The sequence below is a fragment of the Asparagus officinalis genome, chromosome 4 (genome assembly GCF_001876935.1).
Source record: "Asparagus officinalis chromosome 4, Aspof.V1, whole genome shotgun sequence".
NCBI classification, from domain to species: domain Eukaryota; kingdom Viridiplantae; phylum Streptophyta; class Magnoliopsida; order Asparagales; family Asparagaceae; genus Asparagus; species Asparagus officinalis.
Window position 1 is genome coordinate 15,433,344 of NC_033797.1, and position 27,989 is coordinate 15,461,332.

General features: G+C 34.6%; 2 protein-coding genes across 2 annotated transcripts in view; both read left to right on the forward strand.

Annotated features, from left to right (window-relative positions):
* LOC109838238 (protein ecdysoneless homolog) overlaps nucleotides 1-1,913 on the forward strand; it is a 19,871-nt gene extending 17,958 nt beyond the window's left edge. The window contains exon 7 of the mRNA XM_020406694.1: nucleotides 1,606-1,913. The gene's annotated coding sequence lies outside the window, so the exon portion shown is untranslated. The remainder of the gene's footprint in view (nucleotides 1-1,605) is intronic.
* LOC109836727 (auxin response factor 16-like) lies at nucleotides 17,438-27,687 on the forward strand. The gene is made up of 9 exons (XM_020404707.1): nucleotides 17,438-17,491; nucleotides 17,581-17,646; nucleotides 20,607-20,646; nucleotides 20,731-20,823; nucleotides 20,948-21,108; nucleotides 25,595-25,629; nucleotides 26,168-26,306; nucleotides 27,307-27,342; nucleotides 27,419-27,687. Exons 4-9 carry the CDS (start codon nucleotides 20,795-20,797, stop codon nucleotides 27,421-27,423), a joined length of 405 nt encoding a protein of 134 aa, XP_020260296.1. The 5' UTR covers nucleotides 17,438-17,491; nucleotides 17,581-17,646; nucleotides 20,607-20,646; nucleotides 20,731-20,794; the 3' UTR covers nucleotides 27,424-27,687.

The window sequence follows — 27,989 nt, forward strand, 5'->3', positions numbered from 1 at the left end:
GTGCATCTCAATTTCATTATTTCTCCCAATGAAACAAAGAATATATAGAACTCAAGCAACAAGTTTGTTTAATTTAGCCACACCTTAATCCCTCCAGCTTGGGCTAGCTCCTCATCAGCCAACTTGTACTAAGCATAACCCAATCAGTTCTCTTGCCTTTTAGGTTCTGACCCAAATGAAACAAGAGTGTCTTCATTAAATCTCGTCATGCTACCACATGGTGTTACCCTATTGGTCTTCATCGACCGGTTGCATTGCTTTTGACCCGATGGCTTGAGGATGTAGGGCGGAAGCAAAAGCCTGAAAGCGAAGAGAAAGAGGAGTGAATGAGGAGGAAGATGAAGCCAGATTGGCACTTATTTGGGATGAAAATCCAGGTGCAGAGAGAAACCTAGTCAAGATGGATGTTCCACGAGCGATACATGTAAAATCTATATGATCCCAACTCATTTATCATTCTAATTTCCTGGCGTGCTAAAATTTGGAAATGTAAACAGACATATGAAGATTTGAGAATCTAATATAAAACTTCAGGACAAATTTGGGTATAACATGACAAAAACTCTATTAAATATACCATCACATTTCATTGCCTGATGCATAGGGGTCAAATAAATGAATAACAAATGCATTTCTCAACTCAAATTTCATCAATAAGGAACGAAAAGGAAGAGGCAAGTGATAGTCAAACTAACAATGACTGAAGTAGAAAATGATGGGTAGCAATACGATTTTTCCAAGGGGACCTACTGAGGTGCAATCTTTCTCAAAATTGCTGTTTATAAAAGATGAGTCCACATGCACAAACATAATGTATTTTGATATTGTGAAATGTTTTATTCGATATTTGCTTCTTAATCAGATGAGTTGCAGGTCATTCCATTTTGTTGAATGTGAATCTTTGCTAGATATATGCTTTTTCGAGATTCATCCTCTTATGTAGATGCATGTATATTTAACATATGTTCCATTTTAGGAAAAAACATCATATTATTACTTTTACAAGTACAGTAGCAAAATCAGTGCTCGTGAAAATATATCCTAAGAAAGTTCACTTTGTGTAAAATCAATGCACATGAAAGTATATCCTAAGAAAGTTCATTAGGTTCACCTTTTATTGTTTCTTCCATAGGTCATGCATTATCACTTAGATGTGATGCATTCTGATTGCTCTGAGTTGGGTTCTGAGAATTTTTTTCAAGTGTAAATATTAGTGAAAGTGGAAAGTAGATCAAACATTTCAAAACTGTTTATACATTAAGATCCACTGGAGAGGCTAGAAAAGCAGTTATATCTGAAAATGATATCAAAGTCATCTATTTGTGATTCATGTTGTGGAACGTGGTATAATTAATGATCCTGAATAGAATTCAATTGCCGTTAATATATCTTTGAAGTCCTCTTTGAAGTCCTCGTTTGACAATTTTGTATACCTAGTAATCCACTGTGACTAAATTTATTGTGCATTTCCTACCAAAAAAAAAAGCATTGAAAATTGAAACAAGTTCTGTATCTTTGTTGAGAGTGTCTTTTTTTAACTGGAATTTGCCGCAACCCATAAATTCCTTGTTTTGTTCCTAAACTTGAGCTCTATGTTTGTATCAGTATCCAGTATATTTAGTTGACTACCGTTGACGGAATCAATGGCGACGGAGACCTCAAAAGAGATGTTGCAGCTTCAGACCTCGAAGCGCAAAATTTCCGCTTTTCTTTGTACAATACACCGTTACTTCTTTTAGGGCCCTAGCCAGCTAAAAGGTGTTATGTTGAGAGTTCTGTAACTAGTCACCTGATTTCATGCTTCAGAAAATTGCATGTAACTAGTTGTATGTGCCGTTGGTTATGTATTTATCGAACACAAAATTTGTATCTTTGAAGGTAATCTTATGGTGTCGTTAAATATTATTTACCTATGTTGAGGGAACCTATGGCTTGAAATTGTGTTTTGCGAGGAAGTTCATTTTTAGGGATGAATTTTTGCGGATGTCAATTATATCACCTATATCGGAGCCGAGGCATTTGTCCCGGCGCTATATCCTTTTTCAAGTCTTTTAGTTTGGTGGCAAGATTAAGCTGAAAACTTTGGTGCGAGGGTGAATTTGAAGAAGCTGACCAAGGTGAAAATTGTTCAATCTTCATAGTTGTTTGGCTGCCGACCAGCGACCACAAGATGTATTTTCAAAAAGATAAATAACACGGAATATAAAGTCCTATCAATAGTTCGGTTGACTCTATCCGGGACGTGGAGTTGTAATTCAAAAACTTTTTTAAAGAGGTTAATTGTATAAATATATTTTTTTAAAACTGCCCATTTTATACGTCGGCTCATAACTATCCCGTAATATTTATGTGTTTAGCAAGAGTAACTCGCATTTGACTTTCCCAACTGAAAAGTTCTGCACATGGAATAAAAAGAATTAACTCGTCTTAATGCATTAACTAAAAAAATTATAGAATCACTAAGATAACTCATTTGACAGGTTAAAAAGAAGGGTAATTACAGGTAACTGCCCTCATTTATACGGTCAAATCTATCCTTTTAAATGAATTAATAACACATTATTATACATGATTATAATCCAGTCTCTTCCCCCAAACAAAAGAAAAACTCAAGAATAATATACCTTTATCTAAATATTAAATAATTATCCTTATTTATTTTTAAAATAAATCTATATCTATATCTATATCTATAGTACTACAAAAAGAGGATTGAGGTGTTAAAACTTTTAGTTTTCTTTGCCCACTCAAATTTTGATAAATTTTAACTATGTCATTTTCTCTAATTAATATTTCATTATATAAATATAATCACTTAATAATTATGCACCTCCTCGTCTACCTAAATAATTATACTTATTAATAATATATAATTATTAATAATATTATAACTATTAATTGTTTAATAATAATATAATATAATAATTTATAAAATAAGTATATACAATTATTAGTAACCAATTAAATTATTACTATAATATTTATTTATGAATTATAATAAAATAATATGGTACTAAATACTACTAGGAATTATACTATAATTTAATGAGTGTTGAAATCTAGAAGATAAGATGAATGTGGACATTACTTGAATATGAACAATTAATTAGATGACTCTTCATTAGCCCATGTCCTTTAGTCTTCTTATTATCCATCTATATAATGTATGTCATGGACTACAAAATATATGGAGGAATAAGGAAGATGAATAAAATGAGAATCACTTTTCTCCCTATTTCTTCTCTTGTCTATTTACATTTACATTTCATGTTTGATTCTTACTTTTGATATATATGATGTATGTAGATATAACAACAAGATTACAACACGTTATCAGCACGAAAGCTCTAGCTAGCCGATTCTTAATCGTCCGTTGGTGGTAAGAGATATTTCGGTGTACACCTCTTACAAGGTAACAATACATAATACATTTGACCTTTGTTTATTTACAAAGTTTTATTTTTTCATTATCGGTTGATCGATTATGCCTCTGTAATAATGCATGAGCGAATAAATTTACAAGAGTCGTTATGATGAATAGTTCTTGAATTGCACAAAAATTGATTGACAAAGAACTTTAGGAACTGTTAAGAGGTTTGTTCTGTTTGAAACATATATAAAAGAACAAATATTCAATATGTATAAACATATAAAGCCTTCATACGGATTAATATAAACCTAATAGTTCTAAATCTACCAGTTATAAAAGTAGAAGATTATCACAAACACAAACATCGGTAGAGGCTTTAATACTTGTAGAACGATTGCATGGTTATCATCACTATCACAGTGCATATTTTATGCAAAGAAATTGGTTAATTCATGGTGCTAACTTTGATTTACATGTTTCATATGCAAAGAAATCCGTTAACTCATAAGCTAACTTCTATTGGTTGATCGATCATGCATCAAGTGCTTGTAAAACTAACATTTCAAGATAAAAATAAGGATTTCATGATCCATGAGTTGAGTTATCCTCAAAATCGTGGCTTAAAGTATCTACAGTTGAAAATTCATATGCATTGAGTAGCTCACAGATCATGAAGTTAAAAATTCATAATTTAGTCTGATTTATTACATCAAAACAACTTTGTTAGAAATAATCTTATACTTCAGAAATCATTGATAATTAGTTCACCCATCAACATCAAGTTCTTGCAAGTTTCCCCCACCTGAGAACCAACATATGAGGACTAAGAAGTTGAATCTGATAGTTCCCATATACCAATGCAATAGCCATGACTAGATAATCCATACATTAAAAATTGTTCTTACTCATGTCTCAGTATCAACATGATAATGATGAGGCCAATCACCATATACTCCAAAGTTTCAACATTTGACTCTAATGTTGGGTACCTTTTTCTGTAACTTCTTTGTACGAGTTTAACTTCTGTTATGTCTATAGCTAGGCTCTCTCTAGATTTAGCTCTTGTATTCACCCTTTTCTAAGAAATACTGAACTACTTTCCAGTTCAATGTGGCTAATATCCAACCATAAGATCACAAGAGATGACTTATTGAAAAGTTTGTGTATGACATTCTTATATCCAATTTTTATATTTTTGTAGCATGTTAACTATTATTTCCTAAAAGATTAAGCCTAACATATGAAGCCATCGATTATCATTCAGTTAATATCTTGGAAAATTTTAGAACACTTCTAGTTTTTGTTTCCTAAATGATTATAAAAAAAACATACAGTAAAAGTACTGCATCTCTTGAATTTTCCAAATGCTATCAATGCTTATAGACTAGTGCTATTGCATTAAATGTGATGTTGAATTTTTCCAAATGCTATCAATGCAAGCAACGGTTAAAGGATGTCAAATCTTTTATAAGTTTGAGATAGAGTCTCTCTTCTAGGTATACAAGTGTTATAGAACACGTGAATATTTTTGTACATGTGAATATTTCTAATTTCTCATGCACTAATCTTTCGTCCCCATGATTAGTGCAATGTGATATATGATAGTAATTATTACTTGTCTTTGGCCTCAAACGTTCATTTTTACTGACACCCTTGTGATTTTTGCACGATTATATCTCTTGATTATTTAAGTATCTTTGTCCAGAAGGCAAACACTTTAAATTTTCTCTTTATCAATTAAGACGTGAAAAAAATTAATGTCTCACTGAAAAAATATTTATTTTTCTGGGCAATCCCTGAAGGATCGCTTTGATATATGAAAGCCAATAATCTTCCCCCAAACGCTGGCAGACTGAATCATAATTTTTTGAATTTTAAATACATGACTAAATATGATTCAACCATGTGCCATATTGTCTAGCGGGTGAAGCTCGCAGAATTGATCGAAAAGATTTTTTTTCTCATTCCATGCAAGTAGTATTGTACTCCAGTAGCAGTACATGGCTAAAAATTATGTCAAGCGTTCTGCTTTGGTATCTACATTTAGAGTTGCAGAGAATCACAACAAATTATTGATGAGAAATCACAATGTTAGACTAGTTGGCTTACGAGTTGTGTTTGTAGCACATGCTACAATTCAAAAAATTACTTATACGCGTGGACAAGGGGGAGACTATGAACATAGTAGGAGATCTTATCATGTAGCCATTTTTGGATTTTTAAACCCTCGACTGAATACAATTCAACAAGTAACCTTGTATTCTTACAATAGTACAACTAAAAATTATATTAAGCATTATGAACTAATCCTTGTATTAGTAGTTGTTAAAAACACAACCAGCTGTTGTGAGAAACCATAATACAAGTTTAACTGGTTCACACGTAGTACCTGAAGCACATGTCATAATTCAAACTAATATTCATAAGCTTGGACGAGGGGGAGGTAGTGGACATTGTAGTGGATCTTATCGAGGTGGTCTAGGTAAACTATTTGGTTTTTCTATATTTGGATTATATGCATTTGTCAGATAATTTTAATTTATCTTGAGTTTGCTTTAAACTCTTGTGAACCTATGTGGTTTTTATTCATATGTGTATACTTTAGAATTTGTCTGACCTAAAATACACCATGTTGCGATGATTTTTGAGATTTAGAGACTACTTTAGAATTTGTCTGACCTAAAATACACCATGTTGCGATGATTTTTGAGATTTAGAGACCCAAATTCTTTTAAATTCTGGCATGAGCTATTGGGTCATCTTGGATAAAATATGATTTGTCGGATTTCCTTAAATTAAATGGAGCATTCAAATCAAATCCGACCAACTGCATATCATAATTTCCCCTTTATCTAATACGTGGTGAAGAAGCAAAACATTTCTCATTTGTGTATTCTTTATTTGCAGTCCATGTTTTTATATCACCACCATAGCATACCTCTATGGGATCTCGGTGAAGGTACATACATTATTTATGAAACTCCGTCAATAGTTTACTACCTAAGGCCCATGTTAGGGAATCAATTTACATTTTGGTACGCTGATTGTATTTTTATTGAAGATCAATTCTCGACATTAGGGGGAGATTAGTGCCCAAAATACAAAATAATATCAAGAAATTCTATTGATGAAAAAGATCTTCAATATTTATATCCACATACTAGTCAAACTGAACCAGAAGTTCACATGACAATCTGCTAAGAAAAGAGTGACTAAGCCCCGTATCCATGTTGAGTATATCATAGATGATTTGGCACACCAGAAGCATACTGTGCCAGAAGCATATGAAACATGTTAGTGTAAAAGATAAAAGTCTGCGGTAAACTAAATTCTATATAGAAAGACAGTCACTCCCATAACCTCCGGAAGAGGTTCATCCTGAAGATGGAATCTCCAGTAAGTTGCACGTGCTTGATAATCATAATATTGGATATGAGGAACGGCCAAATCCAATTGTTAAGGGAAATAACGAGGATTTGGTTGACATAAAATAAGAATTAAAGTGGCCACGAATTTGTGAAAAAGGAGAAATATATAATAGAAATATAAAAGTTGTCGACAACATAGTTGCTTCTACAGTTGCTCTTACTATCTCCGAAATAATCTGGATCCAGATCCTAAGTCGGCAGCAGAGTGCTTGAAGCACTCGGACTAGGTGAGATAAAAAGTGGCAATTAAGGCTGAGCTGAACTCGCTAAAGTATTTTGAACCTATAGTCCATATATCCCTGCAGGATATAAATGAGTCTTCGTAAGAAAATTAAATGAGAATTGTAAGATGGTGAGATATAAAGCGAGATTCATAGCTCAATAGGTTCACACAGAGACCCGGCATCGATTTAGATGTAAAATATTCTCCTATTAGTGATTGTATTACGTTCTGCAAGTTAATACCTATGGTAGAAACTATGAATTTATATATGCAGTATATGTACGTCATGACCACATTTTTATATGTGTCATTAGACGCTACCACATTTTTATATGTGTCATTAGACGCTAATATTTTTATATGAAAGTCCCTGATGGACTTAAAATTCTTGAATTAAGAGAAAACAAGTCCCTGATGGACTTAAAATTCTTGAATTAAGAGAAAACAAGAATCGCAACATGTATAGCATTAAATTGCAAAGGTCGTTATACGACTTGAAATAGTCGAGTAGAATATTGTATAACCGACTGAGTGAGTTCCTCCTGAAGATGAGATATGCAAATAATGATGGCTGCCCTTGTGTGTTTATAAAGAAATTCAAAAATGGCTTCTGTATTATCTCAGTCTATATTGATGATATAAATGTTCTTGGAACGCACAAGGAGCTTACAGAAGCTAGCCCATGCTTAAAGACGGAGTTTAAAATGAAAAAAACTTAGGAAAAACCAAGTATTGTCTCGACCTGCAGATCGAGCATGTTCCTAAAGAAATATTGGTATACTAGTCAACCTACCTGAAGAAGGTCATGGAGAGATTTTAAATGAATAAATCTCATGAACTTAGCACACCAATGGTTGTTAAATCCCTTGAAGTGGATAAAGACCCATACAAACTTAAAGAAGATAACGAGGATATTTTAGGACCCGAAGTCCCGTATTTGAGAGCGCTATTGAAGCACTTATTTATCTTACAAATTGCACCATGCTTGATATTGCATTTGTGTTACACATGCTAGCAAAAATTAGTGCATCTCCTGAAAGGATATATTGAAATAATGTTAAATATATCCTCTGGTATCTTCAAGAGATCTTTGTTTATTCTATAAAAGAAATCAAAATATGACATTGGTGGGCTATTCTGATGTTGGTTATATGACTGATCCCCATATTGTCAAATCTCTGACTGGTTATATTTTTCTCTGCAGTGGTACTATTATTTCTTGGAGGTCTATTAAGCAGACAATGTTTACTAGTTAAAACCACTCAGAGATTGTTCCTCTATATGTGCCCCATGCGAACGTGTAAGGTTCAAATCGCTGATAAAACACATTCAATGATCGTGTGGTATATTAAACGATGATATTACCCCCGCTGTCTTTTCTAAGGACAATGTAACTTGTGTTGCATAAATGAGATGTGAAAAATTTTTATCCGCTTGCGCTCGAAAATAACATGAAATTAACATAGATAAGTTCACTCTAAGTAGTGACAATCTAGGCGATTTGATCACCAAATCCCTTAATACATCAACTTTTAATTTTATGGTATCGTGCTTGGCCACCACAGTATGCATAGATTTGAATTTTTGTTGTCTTGAGGGGGAAAGAATTATTTTTCAGAATAATCCTGAAGATCAAACCCTGAAAGCGGTGGCTGTACTCTTTTTTCCTTAGCTAAGTTTTTGTCCTACTGGGTTTTCTTAGCCAAAGGTTTTTAACGAGGTAACTAATGCAACACAAGTTTGGATCCCGAAGATCTATAGTTGTACTCTTTTTTCCTTTGCTAAGTTTTTATCCTACATGGTTTTTCTTAGCGAAAGGTTTTTAACGAGACAACTGATGTAACAGAAATAATGTATGTATGTCATGTACTCTTTTTCTCGATTAGTTTTTCCCACTGGATTTTTTCTAGCGAGGTTTTTAACGAGGCATTGAAATCACGAAGTAATGTCCAAGAGGGAGTGTTGAAATCTAGAAGATAAGATGAATGTGGACATTACTTGAATGTGAACAATTGATTAGATGACTCTTCATTAGCTCATGTCCTTTAGTCTTCTTATTATCCATTTATAATGTATGTCATTGACTACAAAATATATGAAGGAATGAGGAAGATGAATAAAATGAGAATTACTTTTCTCCCTATTTCTTCTCTTGTCTATTTACATTTACACTTCATGTTTGATTCTTACTTTTGATATATATGATGTATGTAGATATAACAATAAGATTATAACAATGGGCAATTAAATAAATAGAATAAATATTAATAGTATAATTACTTTAATAATATCACATAAATTATTATTACACTATTTATTTAATATTATATTATTAAATAAATAAATAATATTATTTTTTAATATTTTCTCAAATATTTTTATATAATACTGAATAATCTACACTTACTAATGACTAAAAACTAACCTTTTTACAGAAAAAATATTTAACATTAATAATAGTAGGATTAATTGTTAATAATAGTACATTAAAAATATATAAAGCATTAATAGTACTAGATTATCAAAGAGCATAATTCAAAAATTAAATTAGATAAATATTTTATAGTATATTGGTAGTATAATTATTCTAATAGTATTACTTAAACTAAGAATTATAATATTAAATAATGTACATTATCATAAAACCCCCATGACTTTTAGCATTTTGTAAGAAATAGACTCTTATGGACTTTCAAAACATTAAACCCCAAATAACTTGTGTAGAAAGCCTCTAATATCTTCTAGATAAATTACACCTAACCCCAAATAACTTTCAAAATGCCTTTTTATGCCATTTATTGGTTGTAATTTATAGGGGTTATCAGTAGAATTTAGAAAGTTATTGGGGTTTTCTTTAAAATAGAAAACTTATTAGGGGTTTAGTGTAATTTGAAAGTTCATAGAGGCTGAGAGTTCATAAGGGTTTAGTGTAATTTAACCTATTAAATAATTATAATGAGAAGTATCTCTCATACTATGTTAGTAATATTAAGTTTAACTATCTAAGGAACATCAGAAAAAAACTTGTAAGATCAATGCTGCTTAGTTAATTTAGAATTAAGTTAACAACTTTCAAACTGGAGAGGCATATTTAATAGAACTTATAGATTTGGCAGACTTATTTAAGAATAATTGTAGATTTGGGGCACTTATTTAAAAAAAGTTAGAACTAAACGATCATTATAATAACTACACAATAATAATTATTTCATATAATTCTTTTGAAGCGATCTTATTATATAATTTTATTTATTAACATTTTACTATTTAATAAAAAATTAGAACTTAAAACATGTACGCTCACGTGCAAAGCACGCGCATTATACTAGTAAATTAAATGGTATGAAAACGGGTCAGGATTCTATATATCGTTGACCGTAAAGGGTTCAGTGGACCAATAATATTGATTCATTCAGTGGTCCCACTATTAAAAGAATTTAATATAGTTTTTATAATGATTATCATTTACAAGATCCACTAAATGACAAAATTTACAAGATCCACTAATTGTAGGGATTCTCTATAATCTAAGATGCATAAAAAGATATTAAATTTAAAATTATTGATTAATTGTAGGGATTCTCGGTAATCTAGGATGCATAAAAAAGCACTGAATTTGCTTGAAAGATTTTAAGGGGCTGTTTGGTTCGTTTCCTAAATATAGGGAAAAATACATTTCCATGTACAAAAACACAAGTTTTGAGTTTTTCAAACTTTTCCAAGAAATAGATTGTTTCGTTTTGGTTCGCACAAAAAATTGGTGGGAAACCAAAGTATTTTTTTTTTTTGTGTTTGGTTAGCATGGAAAAAAAAAAGGAAAACTTTTGTTTATATGATATTTCCTACTTTTCTTGTGTTTGGTTGGTTTTGAAGTTTGTAGTGAAAAGTGTTTATGGTTACCATGGTAAGATTACCTCCACTATATATAAATTTATTTGTGCTCGTTATATGATGTAATCTTAATCATATAAAAGTTCGAATGTAACAAGAAGAGGAAAATAATATCCTAAATGAATTATAAATTTCTGTTTGTGTTACTCATCCTTCTCACAAAACAACATTTTTTACAAAACAACATTTCTGTTTGAATACTCATCCTTCTCACAAAACAATATTTTTTACAAGTTCTGCTACACATTCTCGAGCTTGGTGTGAGACAACTTTTGTTGAGTTACCACTATTATTTCTTAGATCCAGTGGGGATACGAGCTGTACAACTACGGGATCAGGCGGTAGCCGTGCTAAAAGCTTCAACAACGAATTCCTAGAGAAAACAATCAGAAATTATAACCTGAAAAATTTCATCTTCAAGGAGAGAAACTAGGCAATACTGAAGTTGAAAGAAGGATTTCGCAGTGTAATATATGTACCTTAAATCTATTGCTCTCAACATTTCATTCCTGATTGAATTGATTACACAGATGAAAAGCCAAAAACTAGTGCAAGTAAGGTGATCTTATAACTAGTTAATTAAGAAAGAAAATGCTTACTTTGTAGCATCTGATGATGATGTATCGACTTTTATCTGCATATGAGTTTAGAAGCAATCTATTAATAAACCATGCATCACAATTTAAAAAAAAAAGAATTCTCAAAGCAACATGGATAGAAGGAAGATATTATGAAGTCACTTTCTGATTCCGACGAGCCTCCTTCGAGCAACTATTATCTGTCAAATAAACCATGCTTGAAAATAATTCTTAACATCATGTCAAATAAATCAGCCACATGTATATGCGAATTATGGCTGTTGGCTCAGAACTTGTTCAATATCATCATTGTTAGCCTCCAGTGTAATATCAATAGATACTACAGGTTGCTAATCTCAGATAAATTGAAAAGCATCATAGCCTAATTTGAACACCTGTAAACAATATCATCCAAATCAAATCCAGCTGAAACAAGCACAACCAGGCTCACAACCAGAAATCCCCAAAACAAGCACAAAAGCATCAGTTACCCAACAATGAACATGATGCACCAACCAGCCAACGAAAAAAGAACCAGGATACACCAAGCAGCCATGAAAAAGGAACCATGCAACAACATCAATAAACAAGCAGGCTCACAACATCAAGAATGCAGCCAAAAACACCAACAGGCAACAACAACCCAGCCAACAACACCAACATGCATCAACACCACCACCAACACCAACATGCATCAACACCAGGCAACAACACCACCAATTCTACAACATCAGCATACAAGCAGGCTTACAACCAACCAACAACACCAACATGCAACAACCTCATGTAGCCACCAGGCAACAACAACCCCAGCCAACAACATCAGCATACAAGCAGGCTTACAACCAGCCAACAACACCAACAGGTAACAACCCCATGTAGCCACCAAGCACCAGCCAACAACAACCCCAGTTCAAAGAAATCAAGTAGCAAAAATTTACATAACATCCTGACACCTTCACTTTGCTAGACACCTTCACTTTGCAACAACAACCCCAGCCAACAACACCTCAAAGTAAGCACTTCACTAGACACCTTCACTTTGCTTTCTGTTCATTAGGGCAACATCCTGACTACACATTCTCTCCTTTGATACCCGAAAAGCTAAAAGCTTAAACTAGTAGCCAATATGAACACTTGTCAACAGACAACAGCCAACTTGGATGGGGTATTTGTTGTGAGATTTCTGGTCAGTATCCTATGTATCAGAAAAAATTCTTCGTTGTTACTTTGTTATTGTTCTAGCCAATTCCACGAAAAGGTTTCAGAAATGAGCATGGATAATTCAAGTATCTGTCTTTTAATGGACTCGTTAAAATGTCTATAGCAGGCGACTGTCAAGGAGCTGTGATGAAACTTCCAGTCAGGACAAGCTGTTTAACTGAACACAAACAGATTGTAATGGTCACAAAGCCAACCAGAGCTGTTAACTGATTATGGCTGAAAGCTCAGAATTTGGTCAAAATCATCATTGTTAGCCATCCAGTACAATATCAATAGATATTGCAGGTTGCTAATCTCAGAAAATCTAACAATCATCATAGCCTAAATTGATGCAAACCAAAATGAATAGGGCTGAGGGCTGAGGGCTCATAATATGGTCAAAATCATCATTGTTAGCCATCCAGTACAATATCAATAGATATTGCAGGTTGCTAATCTCAGAAAATCTAACAATCATCATAGCCTAAATTGATGCAAACCAAAATGAATAGGGCTGAGGGCTGAGGGCTCATAATATGGTCAAAATCATCATTGTTAGCCATCCAGTACAATATCAATAGATATTGCAGGTTGCTAATCTCAGAAAATCTAACAATCATCATAGCCTAAATTGATGCAAACCAAAATGAATAGGGCTGAGGGCTGAGGGCTCATAATATAGTCAATATCATCATTGTTAGCCATCCAATACAATATCAATAGATATTGCAGGTTGCTAATCTCAGATATTATGACAATAATCATAGCCTAAAAGTAAAAAAGTCACCAACGTAAACACGTGTCATGAAAACTTATTACACAAAATACCCAGAGTAATAACCATCCGGTACAATGTGTGCACATTGTAGGTTGCTTGCATCTTAAAAAATTATATGGTGACTTATAAATATCCTGCAGTCACAAGTTTAATTTAAAGGTTAGTACACCACAATATTCACAGTACGAAAAATAATATTAAAAATAAAAAGCAAATAACTACTTACTACAATATAAGTATAATATTAGTCATTGTCATACAATTCGACAACCACAAAACTAAACATCATTTTAAAAAAGTATTGTCTCTAAACCAAACGATATTAGTCTTCAACCATAATTAAAAAGTTTTCAAACAAAAATGTGCTTAAGTGAGAATCGTAAACTAACACACACACCCATGATCTATATGTCTTCAATCCTCTTTGTTGAGAAATGCCTCTATCATCTCCTTCTGACCATCCAAAGATATGCCCATAAATAGTCTAGATTCATGCTCATTCATAAAGAGGTGACAGTAGTATGTATCTAACTTAGCAACACTAAAGTCATGTGAATGAGCATATAGGACTGTGGATAACTTCTCAGTCCAATGCATATTCACACACTTCATATTTCTGCTAAATATATCTATCTTATCCACCATCTTTAGCATGATCTCACTATCTAGGTTGGTCTTACGAGCCTTTACCTTGGCGGATGATGACTTAGCTTTAGAACTTGATGTTTTGGGTGCTTCCTTAGGCGGAAGAGTGTCCTCGCCATCTAAAATGTGTACTTGAGTTGATTGGGGAGAATGCATTGGTGAGTTCACCCCATCTCCAAGATTTATGGTCTTACTATGGCTAAACCTTTTCCAAGCATCATTAGCAAATTGACCTGTAGCTTGATCATCACCGATGATAAGGGCGAGATCATCATAATACCTCAATGATTTATTGACATATTGTCTAAGCTTTGCATTCTTAAAGCTCTTGTCCTAAAAAAATATAATTTAATTAATTAGGAAAATTTCTTTAAAAATGGAAAATAAATCTATTCTTTAACCAGGCTTTATTTACCTCAATCCACCTATCCAAACATTCAGGATCCATAATGATAGTCTTCGTACTATCATCCCATCCAGCACCATTAAGATTACGATAAGTTTTCATATCACGAAATCTTGTTCGTAGAGTTTTGATGCGGTGCATGACATTATCCCACTTAAAAATTGTGTTGAACTTCTCATTAATGTCTTGAGAAGCCATATAAAAAGCGGTTCTCTTAAAGCTTTTGTCGGATTTGTAACCCTTTCTTACCAAGTCGGCAAGAAATGGAATGAGCTCATCATCATAACGGGAATCTCAGAACAAATGTTTGTTCCCTTGAGAACCACCTACTTCACCATTTTTTTTGTATGTGGTGTTTTCCCTCTTCTTCTTTGGATTTGGCGATATTTCTACCCCTTCTTCTATGAGATCTCGTTTGGAACCTGATTCAGGAGTTGATCCATTACCACTAGTGTGTGAAAGCTGCACCCCACTCAGATTAGAACTGTGAAATTGTGGAGGCAAAGTGGGTGAATTGAGCATGTTCGAATATGGACCCATATTATGGTGCATTGGAAAGTAGTTGCTATCATGGAATGACATGTTCGGGTATGCTTGAGGTGGTTGTACAAAGTACGACTGCTGAAATAGAAAATACCCATCGCCGTGATGTACAGACTGAGGAAATTGAGGTGGTGGGAAAGGTGAAGGAACGACCCCCTTGCCTTTCTGATTATCTCTCCCACTCAATGAAGTATTATCAGTCATTACTAATTAAATAGAAAAGGTTAGATGAAAGAAGTAAAACATGAATAAAAGCAGAACGACATTAATGGAAATAGAGTTATTGAGTACATATATGAGCATAAATAGAACAAAAATAAAAATCAAGTCTATGTGGTTACACCATGATTATACATATCACAGTAGTCCACCCACATCGCCCAAGCAATGTCATCCCTAAGAGTCTTCCACTCATTTTTGATTCAGTTTGCTCTCTTTGGGTTTGATTTTGAGTAAAATCAACTAAATTAGTGTCATTCTCGAAAGCCACTTCACCATCAATGTCTTCATTAAATTCATCATCGTTGAGTAGCTCATCACTTGGATCCATAGTTACAATGAAATTATGGGGTACCGTGCATGCCAATACGATATCTACTTATATAGGAAAATAATAATGCGGCTTAGTACACAAAATCTTGAAACGATTCTTCAATGTGCCAAATGCAGATTCAATCTTAGACCTCAATGAAGAATGTCTTAGATTGAATAATTCTCTTCTATTCTTAGGTGTTTTACCCGAATGTTCTTTCTCTTAGATTGAATAATTCTCTTCTATTCTTAGGTGTTTTACCCGAATGTTCTTTCAAATGATATCGAACTCCTCGGTATGGAGAGATGAAACCTGGCATGGTTGGGTACCCTACATCACATAGATAGTATTTGCCTACAATTTTATTAAGAAAATTGTTAAGTTAAGTTTGAATATTAAAAGCCATAAATTTTAAGTTAAGTTTATATTTAATTACCATCATATACTCTCAATCCATGTGATTGTGGTCTAGACAATGCGTCCTGAAGAATCCTATAATCATTTGCAGACCCCTCCCAACACGCTAGAACATATGTGAACAGCTTGTTTGGGGTGCAAGCTGCAAGCACATTCTGTATAACACCTTTGCGGCCTCGAAATCGTGCAACAAGAATAATCGGAAGCATAGCATCTACATGTGTCCCATCTATCAGTCCAATGCAATCCTATAATACGTGTATAACACATCTAAATTAAAATTTACTTACATTGATTATACATTTAAATGTGCTTAAAGTGTAGATATACCTTGAAATAAGGATAGTATAGTGGGTTGTTAATGATCTCTTGGGGAATGTCATTAGGGGCTTGTCTCATGTACCGTCCACGCAGGTAAATAATTGCTTGTAATACCTTGTTGAAATATCTACTCACTGTCTCCCCTGATCTTATAAAATGAGATCTAACTATGCGATTTTTAGATTTATGACCCAGAATGTTCAGAGTCATTATAAGTTGTTCTTCCACTATTATATTCCTTGAGTCTTTTAGCAGGATATTGTTCCTCATTATACTCGCTACTTTACCAAAAGTACCACTTCTCATTCTAATATAATTCACGCAACTATCACTAAAACAATTATAAATTCGCTCTATGTGCTCAATTCTAGATCTCTATTGTCTTCTTTTTTCCTTACTTGGACCACTACGAATTAATTTACGCATTGCTTACATTCTTCTTATGACAGTAATTCTTATAATTAGAACGGATAGGGCAGCACCTTGAACCATATTTACAACACTTTGTTCATCGGAACAATCACCATCATTATCCATCTACGATGCAAAAAATCATTATCCAGTTAGAAACTAAGTTGAATTGTGTCAAAATCTGAACAAATTACAAATTACAAATTACAATTTATAATTTACAATTTACAAATTACTAACATGGATTACTACAATATCAAACCAAAAAATATTACAGTGATATAAATAGCATTAATCTATCTACCCTTTAAAAGAGGGAGTTCATGAAAAACTTTACTCTCCCCAAAATAGCCTTACCCTAAATTTAATTACAAAACATATCCCAAAATAGCCTCCCCAAAATACCCTTTCATCAGTTACGAATATTTTCCTCCTTTCGATTCATCGTTCCTTTCAATTCATCGGTCCCCAAAATACACTTTACTCCTTTCAATTCCTCCTCCTCCTCTGATCTTCCATTACCTCCAACAACTTTTAGAGATGAATTCAATTCACCAGTTCATCCGTTACCCTTCATCTCAGCCCCTCGTCTCGGTTCTTACGTTACGCCGTCCCACGATCTTAAGCCATAAATTTCAAAAGATGAGTATTATTTCCCTAATCATCAACCCGTCTCCGCCATCATCTCCTCGTTTGTCAGAATTTTTGCAGCGGGTAGAATCAGGAAGGAATTTCATTGAAGAAGGTATTACTTAATTTTTCCTACGCTTTCTGCTCAATTCATCATCTCACCTTTTTGTTCTTCATTCTCATTTTGTTCTAATTCAACAATAGGTCAAGGATTGTCTGAATTAGGGCTTGCTTCAAGTCTTCATCTTGCTCCTGTGTCAGTTTCAAAAGGTAAAAATTCAATTGTTATTTTTTGTGAATTTATGGTTTATGTCCTTTTAGTTAATTTTGGTGAATTAGTTTTTTTAATTTTGAGCTGAATTGAGGAAATTAGTGGTGGACGACTTTGTTAGATTGTATTTGCAGACACAAAAGGGGAAAGTTGAGTGAGTTTGTTAGATAGTATTTGCAGACACAAAAGGGGAAACATGACTGAGTTTGTTAGATAGTATTTGCAGACAGAATGATATTGTTGTGTCTATGTTTTACTGAACTTTCAGTGTCAAGACCAAACCTAGAAATTAGATTTTCCAAATATGTAGATATAATATTGCCCGACTCATACTCTCAATCCACTTTATTTACAGTTGTCATTATGCATGATATTGGTAATAAAATTTATCGAGAAAATCTGTCTGTTTTTATATCAAGATATGCTTGAATTATCACCGTTGCTCACATTGTGTATGTACATGTACTTGTTTGTCATTGCATATATCTTTGGTGCGCGACTGAACAACATACATACATATATGCATCCATTGGTATGCCTCCTACATCACAATCCCACCATCAATAGTAAACACCTGCAGATTATTTAGAAACATGTCAATATTTCAACTTTGAAGGCAACAAGGAATTAGATGGTTAAGTGTAAATTTCCACAAAAACCCGCTTGCACTCTGTTTAATTCCCATAAACCCACAGAACTCTTCCCTCAAAACCCCTCTGAATTATGTTTATTCTGAACTTCTCCCACAAAACACTTTGCGTTGGGGGGTTGGGGTTTTGGGTGGGAAAAGTTTTGGGGTTTAGTAGGAAGTTTTGGGCAGTTTTGTGAAATTAAACAATGATTAACCTCTGAAATTAGAACGCTGATGTAAACAGGTATCAAAATTAATTGATCAAAGGCTAAAGTTACCTGTCCTGTAATGTAACTGGCAGCAGGATTGAGGGACAAAAATTCCACTAAACCAGCAACTTCTTCAGGTTTACCAAACCTCCCTGAACAAGGCATTATGTAATAAAGAATACTTAAAGTGTTCAATGGTTAATGATAATGTAAAAATTCAATTGTTAATTTTTTTAAAATTTATGGTTTATGTCCTTTTAGTTAATTTTGGTGAATTAGTTTTTTAATTTTGAGCTGAATTGAGGTAATTAGTGGTGGACGACTTTGTTAGATTGTATTTGCAGACACAAAAGGGGAAAGTTGAGTGAGTTTGTTAGATAGTATTTGCAGACACAAAAGGGGAAACATGACTGAGTTTGTTAGATAGTATTTACAGACAGAATGATATTGTTGTGTCTATGTTTTACTGAACTTTCAGAGTCAAGACCAAACCTAGAAATTAGATTTTCCAAAATGTTTACATGTATTACATAGAAATTTTGCCAGCTCAGGTCAGTTACCCTATATTATAGATGGTTTTCTGTTTTCAGAAGTTATGAACTGGGCACACTACATAAGATATTTAAGCCTGATGTGAAGTGAACAAAACTTAAACAACCCCTCTTGAATCCTGTGGAACTTTGGCTTTTCTCTCTCTTTTTTTTTATCAACCTGGGATGTTAAACCATTGAGTAGAGTGTAGAAATAACATATGAATTAATGATGACTATAACTTATTTTAAATTTCAAAATGATCTTTTTTGGTTCTTTGATCTGTTACTTCTTACATATTTTAACTCACAATGTGAACAGAGACAAGCAAGACATGTGAATCGTAACTGTACTGAAAGTACCATAACGTAGTTTTAAAAACTTCAAGCTATCTTTCTGCTTATATGCACAACTTGGTTCATTTTTTTAATGTCAAGTTCATTTGTAAACACCTTTGTGATATTCATATTACAAGTGGCATCCTTCTGTTTTACCTTTATGCATTTTATTTATATTATTCTGCCTATTAAGTACTTTATTTACTTAGAGGACTGACGCATATTTGCACGGAAATGACTGCAAAGAGTTGCATGCTATGAATTGATGTAGGAAATTTTGATTTATAAGACACTTTAGTTTTATTTAATATTACAGTTAACGTTCTTGTTTACTTTTCCTTAAAAGATATCTTCTTTTTCCCTTTGTAATTGTTTTGCTTGCTCCTACATGCATGTTTTTCAAACATTGACTTGCTTAGATAATTACGAAGCCCATTCATAATTTTAAATTATCACCTAGCCGATGTTGTTCTTACCTGTGTAAGATAGGTGTTATTTTAGTTTCTAAAAATATTTTAAAGGTAATGAAAATTTCCCCGGTATTAATAAATGAATTTGATACTCAATTTATGATATTGATAAAATTCGATCCATGAAGTCTTTTCTATGTGTATTAGTGATCCGGAAATGAGCACAGTCCAATCTCCTGTAAATTATTTTGTATGAACTATATAGTGTTAACTAAGAGTACCAATGAAATTATGCCTTAACTATGAGCATGATCTCAACAACATTGCACAAAATTGTAAATTAATTTACAAAGGAATTTGGACTATTTTAAAATACTTGCTCAGTTTTGAAAGATTAAGGAAAGCTGCAAATGCTGAGATGTATTCACCTTATTCGTTCTAAAATTCATTGATCTCTGAAACTTAGCAGTCCATTTCTGTGCATTAGTAACTATTAAGTCATAATAGCACTTGGGTCTCTATGTTTCAGATGTCTTACTGTAATAGCACCAGAACCCAACACATACACGCTTACAATGATATGCATCGAAATTTACTCACACATGTTCAATTTTTATAAATACCATAGTGTCAATTTATCATGTCATGCATCCTATATGCTTGAAGATGAAAAAACCTAACAAAGAAAAAACCTTTAAACTAAAATTTTGTGTTGGCACTTGTGTTTTAAGGGCATTTTGGGGAATTCAATCTCAAGAAAAGTAAATATTCATACCAAATAGAATAGTCATCTTTCTTGTCATTATGCATGTCCATAATTCTTTTGTGGTTTCGTAACAGATGTTGAAACGCATAACACGCATATCTTTCTATAGAGAAGGTAGCTAATTTTACAAAATTGTTATTCTAATTTATTTCTTTTAGTAGCCCAAATTTATTTGTATCTGTTTTATGACATGGCCAGGTTCTCAGTGTTCTTAAAAGAATAATCAATGAAGATTGCCTACTACTAGATTTCATACCGAAAGATGATATCTACAACAATAGAACTACAAGGGTAGTAAGTTCAATTTGGCGATAGCATAAGGGTTCTATTTGCAGTTAATCCTTCTTTAAAAGCATTATGCACAATGAAACTGTTGGCTATAGTCAGCTTATTGAAGTACTTGTGTTTTAAATAGAACAAGCCCATCAGAATTTGTTGTTCCTTTGGCCAAATACAACAAGTCAATGTACACCCAAGTCTCTCTCGGTATGAGATTCAAGATGATGTTTGAGACCGAGGAGTCTGGAGTACGTAGATACATGGGAACAATCACTGGCATCAATGATTTGGATCATGTTCGGTGTGTGAACGCAACTTCATGGAACGTGGGGGCCACCATGTGCAGGGAGTTCACGTGCATGAGTACCTCGCCAACATTGCTAAAGACGGGTTTTGTAGGCGGTCTTGTGAAGGCCACATCAGCAGCGGTTTACAAAACCGCGTATGAGGCTGAGTTCCGCGTGAAGACTTCGCGGCCCACAACCGAGTACCCGTTTCCTCTTTCCAGCAGCTAGCAGCAGTACAAGGAGAAGTACAGCAAGCAAGGGCGGCTTTTGGTGAAAGGCGCAGTGCTGGGAGAGGGAAGAAAACCGACTGAGAGAGAGAGAGAGGGAGGTATCTGTCTCGGGTTTTGTGAAGAGAGAAAAAGTATTTGAAGGCTGACCTTTTCTTGTGAAGAAAAGCAAGGAGCCTATTTGAGGGTTTAGATTGTGAGAGTTGTAAACCCATTGTATTTTTTTTTCTCTTTAATAGTAGATCTCCCCCTCCTTGCCCCGTGGACGTAGGCAGTTTGCCGAACCACGTAAAATTGAAGAACTTACAGCTTTAATTATAGACTTAGTTCAGTTCAGAAGCAATATTATCTGAAGTATAGTCATTGTGATGAACCATTTATAGTCCTCATGGTCCTCATGTTAATTAGGTTGGCTGGGATGAATCGACAGCTACTGAAAGAAGAACAAGAGTATCACTATGGGAGATTGAACCTGTGACAACTCCTTTTTATATATGCCCCCCTCCCTTTTTCAGACCAAAGTTCCCTAAACAACCAGGGATTCCAGGTATACTTATTTTGAAATTATCACTATGGACCTCCCATTACAATAGTTATATAATTTTAAAATTCTGTTTGAGATATAGCTTAACTGGGTTTTCTTTTGGCAGTTGCCAAAAATAGCCCTTTGTTTCTGTAATATTCATATGCTCCAAATTTCTGCTAAAAAACAAGTGAACAGGCATGGCATGTGCAATTTGATTTCTGCAGGTCAGATAGAATATAAAATTGGACTGTGAATTTGAACTTTTCAATAGGTTCTGCAAAAACATTAACCTTCTCCTCTTATCTCTTTGTTTCTGCAAAAACAATGCAATCTTGGAATCTTGATGGATATAGTTTCTGGGTTGTTGGGTAAGTCATTTTGTTCCTCTTATCTCTTTGTTTTTAGTGGTTCAGTATGACATAGTTCACATTATACTTATGCACGTTAAGTTCATTTATTCGACAATGGACAAAGGTAACATTTTTTCGTGCATTACACATATCGTTTTATCAAGATATCATTGTCTATGTAGCTATGGTTATAGTTAACATAATTCTGATGCTTTAAATAAATAATTTTACAGTAACAGTTGAATGAAAGGCGCGTTTTGTATGGTTTGACCGATCTTCATCTTCTGTACTTACTCATTAGTAGTTATGTTGCTTTAGCATTTTCAGGAAAGTAATTCTTTTCTCATTTTCCACCTCCCTATGTAGCAAAGACAGTGATTAAATAATATCATTTTAAAGGAATATTATTTATTTATATTTTCCAAATTGTTGTAAACTTTTCAGTGAGAAAAGAAATCTCAACAAGAATTCTTCTTTCTAGCAAATGGATGATCTACCTAATGTAAAAAGTAGATGGTAAAATGTTTTTACTTTTGGTGGGGTATCATTGTTTCAGAAGTGATGTTGTGTTTTAAATTTACAGTTTTTGCACTGGTTGGTTTCACATGTCCATCTCCGGAGAAAGACCATATCACCATTTCCTTATGTGTCTAAACTCTAATTTTTATTAGGTGAAGACCACTCTCAAAGGATCTATGGAGATGAGAGTAAGCCAAATTCAATTAATTTATCTAAATATTGTGGTATCCTTGACGTTGTTATGAAAATGTCCTCTTTTTACAGTTTGAGAGGAGTGACGACCCTTTGGAGAAAATAACCACAAGTGAGCAAATCGAAAGTATAGCTGAGTTATATACGTCTCAAGGGGAACCTGTAACTGTTCGATCTTTCTGACCAATTCATGCTAAGATACTCGCCACGGTTAGTGACAGTTTGTAACTAATTTTTTAACAAATATCACAGCTAGGGTTAGTGACAGTTTGCATAGTTTTCAGCATCACAATAATTTTCTTCCATGGGATATCTGATCTAATTTCTGAGCTATTGAAACAGTCTAGGATTTAGCTAATTTTAATTGATTTGCTATTGTAAGAGGAAATGCTAAGTGATTACTGACAATTACTTCATGACTAAATGACATTGATAAATTTTAGAGAGTTAAACGATGTGAGATATGTTCCTTCTTTGAGGAAGAACTTGATCTCGATTGGAGCTTTGGTTGGAGAGGGTCTGAAGGTTCGTGTTGAGGACATGGTTCTCGAGATTGCGAGAGACTCTCGTATTTTGATGAAGGGCGTCAGGAGAAATAACCTGTATTACTTGACTGGAGGTATAGTGACAGGTGGAGAGCTGGCGACTTCTGTTGATTCGACTAGACTGCGGCATTTGGGGCTTGGCCATTCCAGTATTGATTCCTCGCATAGATTGAAAGAGGGTGTAAAGACCTGCAGTTTGAAGTCCAGTGAACATGTTGATGTGAGCAAGAAGACCGAGGTGAAGTGTGGCACCTCTATTCACCGTGCTAAGGGTCGTTCTGGAGGAGTTCACGTGGATGTTTGGGGGCCTTCCAAGGGGGCATCATTGGGAGGTAATAGGCGTTTGGTTTCCTTTGTTGGTGACTGTTCTAGGCGTGTTTGGGTTGCAACCAAATCCCCTTTGGAGAAAGTCCTAGTAGTATCCAACAGATTGAAGAAGTGTGTAATAGACAGAAGGTGAAGGTACTCCATTCTGGTGGGAGGTACAAGATGGACCTATTTCTGCATTGGATCCGAGCTCATGGCATTTCGAGACACTTTGTTGGAAAGGAAATATTGGGGCAACTAGATAGAGTGACAAATTTGGAGAACCGTGCCTTACTGGAGGAGGATCGGTGTTTGTGGTCGAGCAATGGTTTGCAGAAGAGTTTCTGGACAGAGGCTTCGACATATTTGGGTCATCCTATTAAAGAGTTGTCAACTGCTGTGATTGGAGGTAAAACTCCATTGGAAGATAGGTCTGGTAGTGTCACTTTGGTTGAGGCTTCGATGAGGAAGCCAATTGACTCTCAGCAGGTGGAGAGTTTTGGACAGACCTTAGAGGTATCGCAGCGGGTGGAGACTGATGCTACTCCACATTGGGTGGGGATTTTCCCACATACTCCAGGTCATTCTGCATTGGTTGGGATTCCAGCTGAGGTGACACAGCGTGGAAGTCATTTGGATTCGGATGCAGATGATGAGTTGGATTTTGACTCGAGTGCAGCTGATAGATGCAGTTTGGATATGACCATTGGTTCACCTCAGGTGGAGGTGTTTGAGGCCATTGGAGGTGCTATCAGCCGCAGAGTTGATGATATTGGAGAAGGGTTGCAAACTCTTCTATTGGTTTGAGGCCGTTCGCGGCCATTTGGATGAACTACGTTCGGCTTGATTCCTTGGGCAAGAGGATACGGAGGCAGTCTTTATGATGCAGCCGGGTTGGATAGCGACATCGACATTTGGAGTGTTTGCATTCTCATTTGGGTTCTCGACTTGTTATGGATTGAGTCCGTTGTCGTGAATTGTTTCACTTCGTACTGGACACAACAAGTGAGATATTTGTTTTGGTTGGTGTCGGCCCAGTTTTGGGAAAAACTTCGCCGAGGTGGAGAATTGTGTGAACGCAACTTCATGGAACGTGGGGGCCACCATGTGCAGGGAGTTCACGTGCATGAGTACCTCGCCAACATTGCTAAAGACGGGTTTTGTAGGCGGTCTTGTGAAGGCCACATCAACAGCGGTTTACAAAACCGCGTGTGAGGCTGAGAGCCGCGTGAAGAGAGTGCGGCCCACCCGAGTTTCATCTGCAGCTTGCCTATAAAACCCTTGTCTAGGGTTTCGTGCAAAGGTGAGCAAGGCAGGAGCAATTGAGGCTTTACAAAAGTGCGGCTGCAGCAGTACAAGGAGAAGTACAGCAAGCAAGGGCGGCTTTTGGTGAAAGGCGCAGTGCTGGGAGAGGGAAGAAAACCGACTGAGAGAGAGAGAGAGAGGTATCTTATGACATGGCCAGGTTCTCAGTGTTCTTAAAAGAATAATCAATGAAGATTGCCTACTACTAGATTTCATACCGAAAGATGATATCTACAACAATAGAACTACAAGGGTAGTAAGTTCAATTTGGCGATAGCATAAGGGTTCTATTTGCAGTTAATCCTTCTTTAAAAGCATTATGCACAATGAAACTGTTGGCTATAGTTCAGCTTATTGAAGTACTTGTGTTAGTCCTAGAACTGATGAGAGGAAGAGCCGATATCTCACTTGGTTGAGATATCCGCTTCAGATTCTTGTCTCCTTGGTGAGACGGGAATTCTTATTATCGATCTTTCTCTCTTATTGTGCACCAGAAACTCTGCCGAAATTTCCGCTGCGCACAACATTCGGTGGAAAAATTCACAGTGGCGTAATCTGCAGGTATAGATATAATAGTGGCTTTTACCATTGTACAAACAATGTTCTTAGAATTATAATGGAAACATAGTATAATATTCCAACACTTGCATATAAGTTATGGCTGTCCATTTATGACGTTAGTACTTTTTCATTCCTTATCACCATAGAATCATGAGTAAACCACATTCAGATTATGAAAAAAAGGAAAAAGGAAAACAGAATATGCTGTCCATTTATGACGTTAGTACCTTTTTATTCCTTATCACCAGAAGCATGAATAAATCACATCCAGAATATGAAAAAAAAGAAAAAAAAAGGATAATTTTATCAGAAAATGGAGTTTTTGAGGAGGAGCTTCAATTTGTGCCTATTTATATGTAGAGCTCGACAAACCTGGGATGAAGGATATGCCAAAACATTCAATAAATCTCTGATACATTTCCCCTCTAAGAACTTACAGCTTTAATTATAGACTTGGTTCAGTTCAGAAGCAATATTATCTGAAGTATAGTCATTGTGATGAACCATTTATAGTCCTCATGGTCCTCATGTTAATTAGGTTGGCTGGGATGAATCGACAGCTACTGAAAGAAGAACAAGAGTATCACTATGGGAGATTGAACCTGTGACAACTCCTTTTTATATATGCCCCCCTCCCTTTTTCAGACCAAAGTTCCCTAAACAACCAGGGATTCCAGGTATACTTATTTTGAAATTATCACTATGGACCTCCCATTACAATAGTTATATAATTTTAAAATTCTGTTTGAGATATAGCTTAACTGGGTTTTCTTTTGGCAGTTGCCAAAAATATCCCTTTGTTTCTGTAATATTCATATGCTCCAAATTTCTGCTAAAAAACAAGTGAACAGGCATGGCATGTGCAATTTGATTTCTGCAGGTCAGATAGAATATAAAATTGGACTGTGAATTTGAACTTTTCAATAGGTTCTGCAAAAACATTAACCTTCTCCTCTTATCTCTTTGTTTCTGCAAAAACAATGCAATCTTGGAATCTTGATGGATATAGTTTCTGGGTTGTTGGGTAAGTCATTTTGTTCCTCTTATCTCTTTGTTTTTAGTGGTTCAGTATGACATAGTTCACATTATACTTATGCACGTTAAGTTCATTTATTCGACAATGGACAAAGGTAACATTTTTTCGTGCATTACACATATCGTTTTATCAAGATATCATTGTCTATGTAGCTATGGTTATAGTTAACATAATTCTGATGCTTTAAATAAATAATTTTACAGTAACAGTTGAATGAAAGGCGCGTTTTGTATGGTTTGACCGATCTTCATCTTCTGTACTTACTCATTAGTAGTTATGTTGCTTTAGCATTTTCAGGAAAGTAATTCTTTTCTCATTTTCCACCTCCCTATGTAGCAAAGACAGTGATTAAATAATATCATTTTAAAGGAATATTATTTATTTATATTTTCCAAATTGTTGTAAACTTTTCAGTGAGAAAAGAAATCTCAACAAGAATTCTTCTTTCTAGCAAATGGATGATCTACCTAATGTAAAAAGTAGATGGTAAAATGTTTTTACTTTTGGTGGGGTATCATTGTTTCAGAAGTGATGTTGTGTTTTAAATTTACAGTTTTTGCACTGGTTGGTTTCACATGTCTATCTCCGGAGAAAGACCATATCACCATTTCCTTATGTGTCTAAACTCTAATTTTTATTAGGTGAAGACCACTCTCAAAGGATCTATGGAGATGAGAGTAAGCCAAATTCAATTAATTTATCTAAATATTGTGGTATCCTTGACGTTGTTATGAAAATGTCCTCTTTTTACAGTTTGAGAGGAGTGACGACCCTTTGGAGAAAATAACCACAAGTGAGCAAATCGAAAGTATAGCTGAGTTATATACGTCTCAAGGGGAACCTGTAACTGTTCGATCTTTCTGACCAATTCATGCTAAGATACTCGCCACGGTTAGTGACAGTTTGTAACTAATTTTTTTAACAAATATCACAGCCACGGTTAGTGACAGTTTGCATAGTTTTCAGCATCACAATAATTTTCTTCCATGGGATATCTGATCTAATTTTTGAGCTATTGAAACAGTCTAGGATTTAGCTAATTTTAATTGATTTGCTATTGTAAGAGGAAATGCTAAGTGATTACTGACAATTACTTCATGACTAAATGACATTGATAAATTTTAATATCAATTTATTTTAATATCAAGTAACAATCTATTTTAAGTTTGCACATGATTGTTGTAGGTGTTTCTGAAAAAACTATAAGATAATTTACTGCCACATCAATCATATTCATTGATGAGATAGATGCAATTGCTTCCAAGCGAGCAAACCTGCAAAGGGAGATGGAACGGCGGATAGTAACACAACATATGACTTGCAT